The following is a 15,603-nucleotide window of genomic DNA, read 5'->3' as shown; positions in this document are numbered from 1 at the left end:
CCTTAGAGTTAGAGCAGTGGCTCTCAGCCCTGACTGGCCTACGAGAATCATCATTAGTGTTGAGGATATTTTGGAATCTTTGCAGGTCTTCATGCAAAGCCAGACCCGAGAGATACCATCTGAGAGGATGGATCTGGAATCAAGCCCCAGCTACATGACTCACAAGTCGTTGAGTCTTATAGGGCACATAGATGTCCACTCTTCTGGGAATGGTTCCTGACCTGTGGCCCCAATATGTGCTCCCTACATATGAGAAGAAGGACACTGCAGTTCCCTCCTCTACGCCTCTCCCCACTGTAAGCTGTGCAGAGGTGACAGTCATTTAGCATCCTATGGCTCCCAGCTTCATGCTGGCTAGCAGAGAATCTAGCATGCAGCCTCAAGGCTCAACAAACTGCATTGAATGAATAAATAGGTGAATGAATGGGACTCATGGTGCCGGGAGGGGCTCTGCGAGTGGAACTGATCACCAAATGCTCCAGAACCTGCCTGGTTATGCATCAGTAGGGATCTAAAGTCCACAGAGAACTTCGCTTCTGAAGAAAAGGAGAGGAGGGAAAAGTCAGCCTCAGCCCGGAATATTGCAGCTCCTTTATGTTTGTTTTTCCTGCTTTCCAGTCCCCTGCCAAAGCAAAACAAGACGAAAGAAAGGAGGTTGTAGAGAATAGAAATAAACACCCGGTGCTGGGAAAATAGGCTCTGATTTTCTGCAGCTGCAGAGTAGAGCCCCAGGGATAATCTGGACCATCTGCCCATTAAGGAAGTTGAACTTTCATTCTCCTGTAAAGGAAGAACTCCCCATGCCCCCAGCCGGCCTGCAGCACAGGCGCTCCGTGGCCCCACCTCCCTGAGGCTGGGGTGACACTTCTCAACGGGAAATGTAATCCATATGGGAAGGACAGGAGCCATCCCAAAAGCAAAATAAGGAATTTCTGGTCAGGCTCTCCTGGAGGGCATTGCTTCCAAAATGTGGTCTGGCCTGTGGGTGTGCTTCATAAAATGCTATTTCCTAGTGGGAATCTGTTCCTAACTTAATAGGGCACTTTATGACTCTTCAAAGCACTGTCGTTGGACAGGCTCATTTGGTCTTTATAGCTCTCCCCTAAGATAGATGGTGTGATGCCCATTTCACAGGTGAGGAAGCTTAGACTCAGGGGAAGCGACTTTCTTAAGTTGTATGATAAAGTGGTCACACCAGGACCACAGCTGAATTTTCGCTTTGCTGTGTGTCCTTGACGACAGGGTCACACAGGGTATTTGAGACTATGCATAGATTGAGCAGCAGACATCTTTTCCCCGTTAACACTTCACTGATCACCATGGACTTTTTTCACTGTTGCTTCATCCCTTGTCTCCTCACCTCTATTGCATATTCTTTGGGAACTGGGAGTTTGTCTTGTAGGATTTTGCTGTTCTTGGGACCAGCAGTTAGCGTAATGGCTATGTCGCTGGACTCCCATGTAGTCGACTGTGGTTTGAGTCCTGCATCCGGTGGCTTAAACTCACACCAGGTGCGTGTGCATGCCTGCCCAAGATCCTGAAAGGAGAATGGAGAAGGGATTGTGGAGTGGCCATCCCTACTTGGAGGGCGGGGTGATTTCTCACTTTCTGTCTCTCTGTCTCTCTCTGTCTTTCTGGTGAGCGCACATGCCCTATAACAGAAACCTCTCAAAAAAAGAAAAAAAGAAAAAAAAGGATTTTGCTGTTCTTGACTGACTCCTAGTAGGTGCTCAGTAAAAATACATGAAATTGTGGCCAACTAGTGGCTTAGTAGTTAAGGCAGCTGGATCCCACATGGCCAATTGTACAGTTCGAGCCCTGGACCAGCAGCTTGAAAAGCATGCCGAGCAAGTGTGCAAGTGTGCCCAAAATCGCAAGAAGAGAAGAGGAGGAGGGATTACAACATGGCTACCCACCCCCAAGGAGGGTACTTTCTCACTTTCTCCCCCTGCAAATACATGTTCTCTCTACCAAATTTTTAAAAAAGCATTAAATCAAATTAGAAATGAATTTCCCTACCCATCCATAAACTGGGAGCTGCCCTGTCACCCTGAAAGGATAACATTAAGTCCCAGGAGCTCTGCTGGGAGCTGGATTTGTAGGAATTTACTGGGTGGCCTGGACAGACAGGTGAGTCCTTTCCCCTCCTTTTGCAGCTGTGTCTCCTAAAAGCGCAGCCAGCGGTCTCACAGAATCAAGGCCTAGATTTACAACTAGACAGAGGCTGGAGAACCAGAAGAAAATCAACCACACCCAGCATTGATTTTACCAGGCCTGTGGTCTCCCTGCTGGCCAGGCTGTGAGGAGGTGATGCCATTTAGAAAACCTTCTCTAGAACTTTGTGTGCCTGTAGCTTTTTGGGTCCCAGGCCCAGGACCAATAGCCTTTCCCTGAGGGGTTCATTCACCCTCCTCTGTCTTCACTTACACTGTCCCCTCCTTGCCAGTTTCAATCACAGTTCTCCTTCCCCTTCAAGGTCTGAGACCCCTGTCTGAGATGCTTCCCCATCCCTGAATGTAAATCCTTGAAGGTAGAAACTTAGTGAGAAGCAGATTTTTATCGCTTCCTAACTCCATGTCTTGGGTAAGGAATTCAACCTCCAGGAGTAGTTTCCTCCTCTGTTTGGTGGAATGAGACCCCCACTGTAGACAGTTACTCTGAAATAAACATGGGCTTTGTGACTGGGGCGGTTGGGTCTCAATAGTGTTGAACTCAATATAATCCCTGAAGATTGTGGTGGGGACCAAGGCAAGTGATTCTCCTAGCCTCTGAGTCAGTATGGAGGCTGGCTGCTTGCCCCTCCTACCACAGCGACCACAAGACCTCCCGAGAAGGCTTAGCTAGTCTCTCATCTTCTTGCTTCCATCTGGATTCTGCAAACAGCTCCCTGAAGAAAAGAGGCTAAAATCCACCCCTGGGGGAAGAGAGTTCATCTAGATCCAGGTCTCAAGTACCCACCAAGAGTATTTTTCACATCAAAGGACAGTAGGGGACTTGGCGCTGTGAAGCTAACATAGTGGCAGCTAGAGCTGTTCCAGTTACATCAAAAAAGACCTCCCGGGGGCCAGCAGGTGGCGTGGTGATTAGGGTGCTGGACACCACAGCTAACCACAGTTCAAGTCCTGAACCTGGTGGCTTCCTTTCTCACTTTCCCTCTCTCTCTCTGGTCAAATTAAAATAAATGAACTAATAATAGTAATAAAAAAAAAAGGACCTCCCAGATTTAATCTGCCATCTTTGCAGGGGTTTTACCTCCCAGCATAACCAGGGAGGGGCAGCGTCCTGGGCATTAAGAACAACCCCAGAGTTTGTTTGAAATGTTTTCCAAATAAACAGTTAAACCATCTCTGGTTTTCATGTAGTTCTGAACTTAGTCGCAATGTAAAACTTCTTCATACAAAACCCACATCAAAGACCTAAACTTCAGGTCTTCAGTGGTTTCAAGGAATAGATTTTGCAGAAAATTCTATGCTCACCTTCAGTCTGAGGCTTGCGTTATTAAAAAAGAGGCTTTTTGGATTTTTCTTCAGAAACCTCAGAAACCACTGCCTGTGTGCCAGGGAACTGGTATGCTAGTCCCCAGCGGAGCTGCCTCCAGGTCCCTGGTAGGAAGGTGGGACAGCAGTCTCAACTGAATGTGGTGAGGAGACAGAGCACGCGAAAGCCTGGGTGGGCTCACTCTCCATAATAAGAAAAGAACTGAGGGAGAGGTAAAACTGGCTGCTCCCCATCTCCTCGGCATGTGAAATACCCCATCAAAGGCCCAAGCAGCAAAGCCTCTCAAGTCCCACTTAGCACACCTGGCCACTAGCTCTTAACGTCAGCTCCCAACACAGGCTTGTTTATTTTTTTTCCAACTAGTGACTCTTTTCGGGCTTTGGCCCTGGGTTCCTGCCTTCACTTAGCATGTATTTAGAATGCAAATATTAGTGGCCCTGTTAATGACCTCTCGGCACTGCTCAGTTCCCAAGGGGGGGCTTCATTTCTCCTTGTCTAAGCATTTTTTCCTTGCTAGCCTGCAGGATAGCTCTTGTTTCCCTGCCTCTGCCTAGGAATGCTAGGGATACCCTTTTATAAGAGATGGAAGCACTATAACTAGTTCGGCTGTTCCTGACTCTCGGGCAGCAATCCCCCTACCTCGCCCCCCCGCCCCCCACACACACACACAACCTCCTTTTGAAGCAGTCCAGTTTAAGGTTTAGCAGCATCACAGCCATTTTGAAAATAAGAAAGACCTCTAACAAGAACAATCTGACCAAGTGCTGAGCATAGGGAGATGTGCTGGAGGGAATGGTCGGATGAGAAACCAGAAATGGGTATTTGAAGGAATTAGGCTAGCTACTCAGGAGAAAGCAATCGACCCTGATGGTAGAGTGTTATGATTTGCACAAGGTTGTACCTTTAACCTATAAATACCAAGAACATGTTGCGTTTTTGAGACAGTTTGACAGTACTTGCTGACTGTCTCTCTGTAACTGGTTACAGAAATAAACTTCCTGATCTAGCCTCTGCCTCTCGTTTCATTGAGAAGCAGCGGCCAGAGTTAGGTGGCCAGTAATGATTTTACAATCTGGCTTCCTAAAGGATTAGGCCTTTAATTTTTTCTTTGTGAAGTCATCAAGCCAATGCTCAATGCAGACCATCGGAATTGGACTATTATCTGCACACCATAATGAAAGAGTTCTCCTTGAAGGGATCACTAGAAGTTTTCAGGGAGAGTCATTGGACCTGTATTTGGAAGACTTAAGATAGGATCTTGGCAAGCTAGCACAGCTGAAAGGCCAGATTTCATCCTTTATATAGAACTGAGGAAAAAGAGGCTGAGTGACTGGACTCAGTCTGGTTGGAATGGGAAGGGGATCTCAGTTCTACTACTGTGATACTGTGATATAGAAAAGACATATAGTTGGGCTTTGTCCCTAGCTGTGAGCCAGAGCTCCTGACTCTTGTAATTTCTTTTTTTTTAAGAATTATTTTATCCAATTTTATTTATTTTAATTCGACCAGAAAGGGACAGAGAGAGAAAAAAAGTGAGGAAGCAAGCTGCCAGGTCCAGGACTCCAACCATGGTTGACCGTGTGAGAGTCCAGTGCCCTTAACCATCATACTACCTGCCAGCCCCCTTCTTGTAACTTCTTAAATGATGAATGTGATGGTCCAGTCTCAGTGGCATAGGCAGTAGCACACTGATCTCCAGTGTGGGAAGCCACACGGCCAACCACAGGTTTGGATCCTGAGTTGAACTGAAACACGCCAAGTACACGAGCCCAAGATCCTGATGAGTTGGAGGCTAAGAGGAAGGGAGAGTGGTGTGAAGAGACTCTGTCATGGGTGCTTGCCTCTCTTACTCTTTTTTTACGAAAGAAATAAAGAAAACTTAAAAACAGGAAGCCTGATGGGGCATTTTTGTTATAATATTTTGGTTTTGTCCTTTATCCTAAAATAGCTTGGAAGCATCTTTTTTTCATTCATAAGATTCTTTCAAACATACCTCAGTGTTTTAGTAAGGTGACTTTCAGAGATCCCCTAAGATAGGGGCTGTTTTCTAGGGTAAACAATCAAATTGGAGGGTTGGAACTTTCAGCCCCACCTGGGAAGGCAGGAGATTGAGTTTAATCACCAATAGTCAATGATTTAATCAATAATGCTTATATAAAGAAGCCTCCATAAAAACCCAAAAGGTGCCTTGCCATGGTAACTGGTTGACACTGCTACTTGGCAGACTTAGCAATGGGAAGTTGGGGTTCGAATCCTGGTTCACAATAAAAGCTGGGCACAGCTACACAGTATGAGAAGGCTGAGACAGGAGGATAGTGACATACTAAGACCCTGTCAACAAAACAAAACAAGAAAAGGACAGGTTGCTAAACACGTGGAGGTGCTAGGATGGTGGTGTGCTCAGATACAGGATGGAAGCTCCACGCCCCTCCCCCATACCTCGCCTTGAACATCTCTTCCATCTGGCTGTTCTGAGTTGTAGCCTTTATAATGAACTGATAAACATTGTTTTCCCAAGTTCTGCAAGCTGTTCTAGCAAATCATAAAACCTAAGAAGGAGATCGTGGGAACCTTCACTTTATAGCCAATTGGTCAGGAGTTCCAGAGGCACAGACTTGCATCTGAAGTGGGAGCAGGCTTGTGGGTTTGAGCCCTTAATCCAGGGTCTGTGTCAGTTCCAGGTAGATAGTGTTAAAATTGGATAGGAATTGGGACCAGTAGGTGGCATAATGGTTATGTCACTGGACTCCCACATAGTTGACCATGGTTTGAGTCCTGGACCCAGTGGCTTAAAATGCATGCAGGGCATGTGTGTATGCATGCCCAAGATCCCGAGAGGAGAATGGAAGAGAAGGGATTGCAGTGTGGCCATCCCCACTGGGGGGTGATTCCTCACTTTCTGTCTCTGTCTCTCCATTGAGTGCACATGCCCTATAACTAAATCTCTCTAAAAAAAGCAAAGAAAAGAAAGGAATTGGTTTGGAATTTAGGACACCCACCTGGTAATGGGAAATTGGTTGGTGTGGGAAAAAGCCCACACAGTTGATGTCAGAAGTGTCTAAATGAGCACAGAGAAAACAGTTTCCCCTTTAGATCTCACAGAGCTCCATAGAGTTGGAGTCTCATCTTCTTGGGACAGATGTTTCTAAAAAACAAAACTTGCAAAAGGAGAACTGCTCAGGCAAGAGAAGGAGAGGGCACAGAAGAGACACGTGGGTTTGGAATGTGGACTTGCCCCTCCATGTGCAGATCGTGGGAACCTTCACTTTATAGCCAATTGGTCAGGAGTTCCAGAGGCACAGACTTGCATCTGAAGTGGGAGCAGGCTTGTGGGTTTGAGCCCTTAATCCAGGGTCTGTGTCAGTTCCAGGTAGATAGTGTTAAAATTGGATAGGAATTGGGACCAGTAGGTGGCATAATGGTTATGTCACTGGACTCCCACATAGTTGACCATGGTTTGAGTCCTGGACCCAGTGGCTTAAAATGCATGCAGGGCATGTGTGTATGCATGCCCAAGATCCCGAGAGGAGAATGGAAGAGAAGGGATTGCAGTGTGGCCATCCCCACTGGGGGGTGATTCCTCACTTTCTGTCTCTGTCTCTCCATTGAGTGCACATGCCCTATAACTAAATCTCTCTAAAAAAAGCAAAGAAAAGAAAGGAATTGGTTTGGAATTTAGGACACCCACCTGGTAATGGGAAATTGGTTGGTGTGGGAAAAAGCCCACACAGTTGATGTCAGAAGTGTCTAAATGAGCACAGAGAAAACAGTTTCCCCTTTAGATCTCACAGAGCTCCATAGAGTTGGAGTCTCATCTTCTTGGGACAGATGTTTCTAAAAAACAAAACTTGCAAAAGGAGAACTGCTCAGGCAAGAGAAGGAGAGGGCACAGAAGAGACACGTGGGTTTGGAATGTGGACTTGCCCCTCCATGTGCAGGTACCAGCCATGAACAGGGCTGTTAGGATGGTGGAACTCTGCTTGGTACAACCTTGGCCTGCTCTGCCTGGCTCTCCTCCAAGCTATCCCCAGGCTGCCAGGCTACTCTCTGCTGGCAGCCCATTGATGGCTTCCCAGTGCCCAGAGAGTCTGGCTTAAACTCTTGACCACTACAGGGACCTTTGCGAGCCCCTAATACCTCTCTGGACTTATTGTTTCTTAGATCTCAAACCCTGCCCTGACAAACCATGTGGGATGATAGACAACACTCTGCTGTGTCAGGGTTCTCTTCACTTTCCTCATTCAACTGTTGGGCGCCAATTTACCCTACAAGACTTGGCATCAAAGATGTCTCCCTGACTGACCTGCTGCAACAGGAGGCAAGTTTCACCATCATCACACCCTTTCCTGTGGCCCTCACACACTCTCCTATAATTGCTGTTGGTGTGTCTTTCTCACCTGCTAGACAGTGAGCTTCTCCAAGGGGAGTTTGGCCTTGATCTTCTGGGCCCTTAGCAAGTTCCTGGTATACAGCAAATGCTCAACAAAGGTTTGCCAAACAAACGAAGAAACTCTCTTCCCTGTGTTTCTTCCTTCCTCACATGTATCTTTTCTATATGACAGAAGTAAGGGAGGCCAGCTCCTCCCTTCCTGAGGGTCCCCCCTCAATCTTTCCAGCCTCGGGCCTCCATTCCTTTTCAAAGCCAGCTCTGTCCCCGCCCTGTTCCTGATCCTGGCTCCCCCAGGAGCCTGTTCGGCTCAGCCTCATCCGTTCCCAACATTACCTCACTGACTATTTCCTTAAGCCTGTTTTCTTCTCTCCAGTGTCTCCCTCTCTGCTTCAGTTTTTGCCTCAGGACAATTTTTTTCAGAGTGAATTTTGAATCCCTGTGTATGTTCAGTTAACTTTGGGGAGAAACATTTAAAAAACACATTTTTATATCCATGTAGACTTTTGTGTTTGCATCTGTCCAGTAATTACTAATTACCAGATATTGTAAGGAATGAATCATTTAAGGTATAAACTGAACCAATGCATGTGTGATAAACACTGACAGATAAGGGCTGGGGCCTCCACTTGGGTCATCTCCGAAAACCTACTGTGTTCAGTTTACACGATCATGAAGCCTGTGAAAGTAAGCAGGTGGGAAGGGCCTGGCTGGCGGATACAGAGCCCTTCAGGTAAAATATTATTCTGGCCTATCTCAGAGCCACAGAAGCAGGTTAAGGAGACTAGGACTTGGGGACATTAAGAGCAAACTGAAACAAAGAAGAGTAACAGGGAATTGCTAAGAAAAATATTGGCACCTTCATAGTAAACCACTAAGAGTAGACAGGGTGGCCCACAGGACTCCATACAGAATTTAAAAAAATAGTCAAATGTAGTAGTGGAAGGACTGTATCATGGTCTCTGGCCAGACAAACCTGATCTGCATCCTGGTTCTGTCCCTTACAAACTCTGGTGACCCCAGCAAGTTCCTTATCCTCGTTACCCTTGTCCTCCTCACCCTTCTAACATGAATGTGATCATGTCTCCTGAATATCACTGTGTGAACAGAGTGATGTAATGTGCACAGAAACTTTATAATTCGCAGTAGCAGGTACAAGTTTATTAGCAGGATTATGTGAGTGGTTGATTTATCTTAGAAGTGTGGTTTACTCTTGAGTCACATTACTAAAATTATATAAGAAATTAAGGGTGAGGCTGGCCCTGTAATACAGTGGTTAAGTGCTGTGCATTGGGAGCCAGATCCAACATGGCGGACTGCAGTTTGAATCCCAGCCCCAGTGGGTTAAAACACATATTGAGCACATATGTGTGCATGCCCCCAAATCCTCATGGGATGAGGAAAAGGAGGAAAAAGGATTGTGGCATGACCAGGCCCTATTGGAGGTTATTTTCTCTGTCTCTGTCAACCACATGTACTCTTTGGCAATAAAAAAAAATTAATTCAAAAAAGAAATGAATGATGTATGCATAGTTAGGTTAAAGAAATATATTTGTGCACAAAAGGTACAGTAGTTCTGTCTCTGCATACCTGAGATAAGGCTAACTTTCACTACCACATTATCCTAACAGAGTCCCCATAGCACCTGGTGTAGCCAATTAGAAGTACAGGGAAAAAAGAGTAAGGAAGTTCATGGCTCCAATGGACTTTCTTTGCCTCCTTTATCCTCAAATACAGATAGAAACATCTCAGAGCTGTGGGAAGATGTGTCTGGAAGCCTCTTCAATTATTATTTATATTATTTTGAGCTTACGATACACTCTGGGATGCCCACTGGGCCTCCCACTCCCCCATATTCCCTAAACATTGAAAATAGACATGAAGTGTTAAATGTTTTCTCTAGTTTCCTGAGATGCCAATGATAAATATCAACACACACTGGTTTAGAATTCACCCCTGTGTCATTCTGCATGTTTGTTTTTTTTTTTTCCCATGTGAAACCAAATGAGAAAAGTTTTAAAAACAATCTGAACTTATATCCTGCTTTAAATTCGTGCTGGGGGAATTAAAACTGAATTTTTTATCCAGTCTCACACTGCAAAAATACTGTTTATTTTTCCTACAAATGGACCATATATGAGGGTAAAACAAATATCTCTTTCTCCTGAGATGTGTATATGTAGCCTTTTTTTTTCTTTTTTCCTGGTCAAACTACTGAAAGTCAAACATCTAACAGGATGACTGATACTGCCCTTGCATGTAAAAAACATTTATCTCTCATCAGGCAGAAATCAAGAGATTTAGATTCTAGACCCAAGGTGGCCTAGAAGTGAAAGTTTCCTCTTTCTCTCTGTTCTTGGTTTCTGGTCATTGAACTAGTAGGATGGGATTGGAAGAGGGAGAAGAGTTGACTTGAAATCTGTCTGACTGTAAAATCCTGTACCACCAGAAAAAAAAAAAAGCAAAAAAAAAAAAAGCATGAGTAAACAATAGCAAGATTTTTGTTCTGAAAAATACTTTAATAAGAACTCAGAATGTGGCTCTTGAGAAGCCTTCTCTGTAAAGGCCTCTGAAAGGGAAACCCCCAACCTTCGCTTCCCACACGGGGTGTCTATCTTATAGCTCTTATTTATCCATTTGATATGGTAACATCCCCACCTGCTGGAACTTCTAGGTTTTTGCTGCTAAAGGTACACACTTAGGAGGTGTTTGGTCAAAGTTTTGTGGTCTTAGGCAAAATCTGGGTTAGCAGAAGCCGGCCTGGTTAGGGGCTTCTCCTCCACAGTGGTGGTTTTTAGAGGAGAGTAGCTCTAGAGCTGAGGGCACCTTCTTCCCACTCTCCTGATCCATAGTGACACTGCCTAGGGTGCAGGGCATGACTAAGGCTCCCCCAGATGTGGGCACTCATGTTCCTCAGGGCATGACTAAGGCTCCCCCAGATGTGGGCACTCATGTTCCTCAGAATTTCCATGCATTTGTGAAAGATGAGCCTTGGCTCTCTCCTCAGAGCCTGGGTCTCAGGGATATAGTTAACACCTCTGGGACTGGAGTGTCCTGGAAACACAAGCAAGATTCTGAATATAGCTTGGCCTTGGTGTATTCAGGGGCAGGCTGGGGTGTAGAGACCGTGGGAAGGCCACCCCACTGAGGGGCAGACACAGACCTCAGCCTTGAGTGGCCTCAATGGTTTCCATCATCCCAAGGCCCTTAACACAGTGTCCAGAACTACCAATGAGGGAGGAAATTGCTAGGGATGTTAAGGAGCCCAGCCCTGCTATCCAAGCCAGGGGTCTAAGCTCTCACCTCAGAATTAGAGTACTCAGAGGCTGTGTTCTGCCTCTCCCTAAAACATGGAGAAGTCTATGTTCCTCTTTGGGATGCTGAAAATGAAAAGCTAGATAATGGCCTTCTCCTCTGTTGTCCTACAATTCTGGTGTGCACCCCAATTTCTTTCTCCTGTTGTATAAAGTCTCCTGTCCATAGAGCTGTCTCTGCTAAGCCCCTTCACCATGGAGACCTTTATCCATGGAGATCATTTTGGGGTCTTGTCTGGGAGCAGGAAGGAAAGGCTTTGAGCTTGGTGCAAATTCAAGGCCAAGCTTTGTGTCTGAGTTCTGGACCCCAGTGAGGCTGTAGCCTGTCCAAGGCAGGAAAGAAAGCCTCAGGCCCTAGGAGGGACAGGCCAGGGCTGATGTCAGCCTCTCCTTGTGCAGTCAACAGGCTCCAGGGCCAAGTGGATTGGGCACCTTCCCTCCATAGCCTCCCTGTCCATCCCTGGGGAAGCCCCCACCTTCCCACACTGCCCCCTGCCTCAGAGCCTAATCCCACGTCAGAGCCCAACCCACTTGGTACACAGGAGTAAGGTAAGGAGCAACTAAGGCCTCCTTTCCATCAGTGATAACTCTGCCAGCTCCAGACCTTTCCATCCCTCTCGAGTAAGCTGAAAGAATAGCTGCCAAGGACTTCCTGACAAGAGCCCCTCTGGTATGTGGGCAGAATCTCCAAGTTCCCTCTCAAAGGTCATCATTTCACACAGTTCCTCCCTTCCTGCCCACCCCCGTTGGGAGTTATTTACTTCTCAGAGCTAAAGGCTACAGTCCAAGTTACCTTGGCAGCATTTGGTCAGAAACTGATCAACACAGTGGGAGGGGACAACGCCCCACAACAATGATTGTGCTCAGCCCTTTAGGTAAATGTGACTTAGGTCTGTCACAGAGAATGTCCAGACTTCCTGTTCTTGCCTTCGAAACTCTCTTTCCAACCTGACAGTGTCCACCAGATCACTACATCCAGACATTCCCAAAAAAGGGATTCAGAACATGCTGGAACCATTGTGAAACACACACATTGCTCTGTGGAGTTTGGCACTGCATGAAGGGAGAGGGCTGCAGCTAGGAAGTTTAGGAGATGATCTCAGTACTTGCTTGGTTTTCCTCAGGTATGTCCATCCCTTTAGAGCAGGGGTTCCTAATACCCAGGCCACAGACTGATACTGATCCATGGCCTGATAGGATGCAGGCTGCAGAGCAGGAAGTGAGTGGTGGGTTGAGCTTCATCTGTATTTACAGCCACTCCCCATCTCTTACATTACTGCCCAAGCTCTGCCTCCTATCAGATCAGTGGCAGCATTAGGTCCTCACATTGAAACATGTTGAAAATCCCCATGCTCACTTGTCAGCCCCATAATTCCAGTTTGGCTCCAAATGCAGCTGCATTCTAGTTGCAGGAAAACAAGCTCAGGGAAGGGGAAGACAGAGGAAGAAGGAGGTAAGTCAAAGTGTCAGGGGGTCTTGGGGAAGGGCATCTTTCAGGACCAAAGTTTCCTTCTGGTCCTGCACCACAAGGTCAAAAGTATCATTTGAAGGACCTCCTGAACCCAGGGGGGTCAGCCTCAAGGAGACACATATGCAGGGTTCAGCTTGTGAATATACAGTGGTACCTATTCCTGATTATCACTGAGGAGGTGATAATCTGCTTATGCCCTTGCATGGGATGACTACTCAGGGCCCAACTAATATGATTGGCTGGCTGTTTTGTTTTGTTTTGGGGGGTGGTTTTTGAAGCTTGGCTAGGAGAGTCTATTTATTCTTTTGTGACCGTCACTCCAAAATTCCACATAGAGCTTTTTGAGAGAACAAAACATCCTAGAAAAGAGTACAGCTGGATAAGCTGGCTTCCCTGGTGAACATTTCAAGAAGAATTTCATCAGAAATATGCCATTCTTAAACTTGGTGACTGCCAGATAACGAGACCTCTAGCCGCACTGCTCCATTAATGCAAAGGAGGAAAGCCAGAGTGATTGTACTTGGCCTCTGCACCTGTCTCCAGGTAACACCCAGGGAAGTGACTGAACATTAGCAAGCATCTCCAGTGATTTTAGGAAGTAGGTCTAAATTGGTGCATTGTGTGGAATTGCACTAAGAGTACTTACTGCATCCTAACCAAGTGTTCAGAGACTGAAAAGCACTTTATAAGGACTCACTCATTCAATTCTCACAATGACCTATGATGCAAGGACTCTTGCTACCCCCATTTTATAGATGAGAAAACTAAGGCACAGAGAGATTACTCATAGCTAGCTAGGCAAGTAGCCAAAAGGGGCCTGTAGGTCTCTTTACACAAACAGTGGGCTTACACCACCTCTAGAAATGTAGCCTGTGCCCCTGGGGTCTATGAGTATCTCCTGCTGGACCTGTAGAGTTCTAAAAAATGGAGGACAGTTCTTTTGACACTTGAGCCCCAGCCCATGCGCCAGCCTCTAAACCCCCTAACTCATGGGACCGCTTGTGCAACTGCTAAACCTGTGTCAACACTATACCAAGTGACCCCAGTAGAATTTCCTTACTGGCATCACCGGCTCTGTCTCCTTTTTCTCCTTTCTCTCCTTTCGGGCCTCGATCACCTAAAACAAGAAAACTCAAGTTAGAAATGTATAGAATCAACCCAAGAAAAATTTCCCCCAGGCACATCATAGCCAGATTGACCAAAACCACAGACAGAGACAAGATATTAAAACTGTCAAGAGAAAAATGTCAAGTTACTTACAAAGGCTATCCCATCAGGCTAACATTGGACCTCTCGTTGGGAACAATGCAAGTAAGGACAGAATGGGAAAATATAGTCAAAGTGTTACATGAAAAACAATTTCAACCAAGAATACTATATCCAGGATGATTATCCCTCATATGGAAAGAAAAGCCCGAAACATTCTCAGATAAATGACACCTGAAAGAATTTACCAACACCAGACCAGCTCTTTGAGAAATTCTAAAGGCAGTGATATACTAAGAACACTAAAGTCAGACAGAAATAAGAGAACAAAAGATGACCAAGAAAAAATTCAACTTAATGCTACCAAGTTTGGAAATATCAATAGTAATGTTGAATGCCAATTTACAGGATTTACATGAAAAGATCAGACCACAGTAACACTGTAAATTCAATAAAAGAGAGAGTACATGAGACTAAACTGGTGAAACAGAATTCTATGACTTTTCTCTAAAACATTATTGATTTTCTTCTATGCTTTGTCTTCCAGATTTAAAGATTTGGGTTTTCTTGTGAGTTGTTGATAGGTTAAGCAATTTGTTAATTTTTAAAAATTGAAACATAGGGACTGGCAGTTAGCGTAATGGCTATGTCGCTGGACTGCCACGTAGTTGACTGCGGTTTGAGTCCTGGACCCGGTGGCTTAAACTCACGCCGGGTGTGTGTGCGTGCGTGCCCAAGATCCCGAGAGGAGAAAGGAGGAGAAGGGATTGCGGCATGGCCATCCCCCCTGGTGGGTGATTTCTCGCTTCCTGTCTCTGTCTGTTTCTGGCAAGCGCACACGCCCTATAGCCAAAAAAAAAAAAAAAAAAAAAACACCTCTCCAAAAAAAGAAAAAAAAATTGAAACATAAACTTTTCTCCCTTCCTGGCCCCTTTGCAATTGGAAAATATTTGTGAGCATTCTTATTTTGTGGCAGAATGGTTATTTGCATAAGTTCAATAATACAGTAGTATCTGTTGCCTTGCATCAGAAATTAAATTCTTATGGGGCTTTGTGCACGTAGCAGACCAAATGGAAAATTTTTTATTTTTCAAATAAGTTAGTTTATACCTCTCTTTAGTAAAAAGGGGAATGGAGAGAGAATAAAATGTTTCAGAAGAAAATTACAGTGCATTTGTCACTAGATTTTAGCTTTGGCCATATTTTTAGTTTAAGATCTTTTGTGAATCAATAAAATGTGAAGAAATAAAACGTTTAGTATGGAAGGGAGGGAAGAGAAAGGCTAAGGAAAAAAATTAAAGTATGTTTAAGTGACAAAAAATGGGAAGCTATTTGCTGCTGATAATGTGTATAGTAATATCTTTGTCTTGACTGACATGTACAGTATTCATGCTGGAAACAGAAATGTTGTACACTGTAAATACATATGTGATTAAATGTAAATAAATTTTAAAATAAAGAAAAGACAACAAAAAGAAATGGAAACAAATTCCAATTGTGAGTAAAATGTTATCTGCAGGAGACTTCTTAACCCATGGTCAGAGAAAGCCTCTGGAGGGAGCCCGTAGCCACTGGAGGGCACAGCAGGCTGGACAAGAGCAGAGCCAATCTGCCAGCTCTGGTCACCTGGGAAGGTGGAGGGGGCCTAGCTGAGAAAGGCACATTCCCTCCTGGTCAAAGCATCAAAGAACAGCTTCATCCAGTAAAGACTCAAAATGCATGTGGTA

The 15,603-nt window shown here is 45.3% G+C and overlaps 1 protein-coding gene across 1 annotated transcript in view; it reads right to left on the bottom strand.

The window, feature by feature from the left end:
• Nucleotides 1-15,603, bottom strand: part of SCARA5 (scavenger receptor class A member 5) — a 127,709-nt gene that overhangs the window by 26,084 nt on the left and 86,022 nt on the right. Inside the window, exon 7 of the mRNA XM_006153217.3 lies at nt 13,731-13,787. Coding sequence (XP_006153279.1) covers nt 13,731-13,787 — 57 coding nt within the window. The remainder of the gene's footprint in view (nt 1-13,730; nt 13,788-15,603) is intronic.

The sequence above is a fragment of the Tupaia chinensis genome, unplaced genomic scaffold, assembly GCF_000334495.1.
Source record: "Tupaia chinensis unplaced genomic scaffold, TupChi_1.0 Scaffold000366_1, whole genome shotgun sequence".
NCBI classification, from domain to species: Eukaryota; Metazoa; Chordata; class Mammalia; order Scandentia; family Tupaiidae; genus Tupaia; species Tupaia belangeri.
This window is presented reverse-complemented; position numbering and strand designations above follow the sequence as displayed.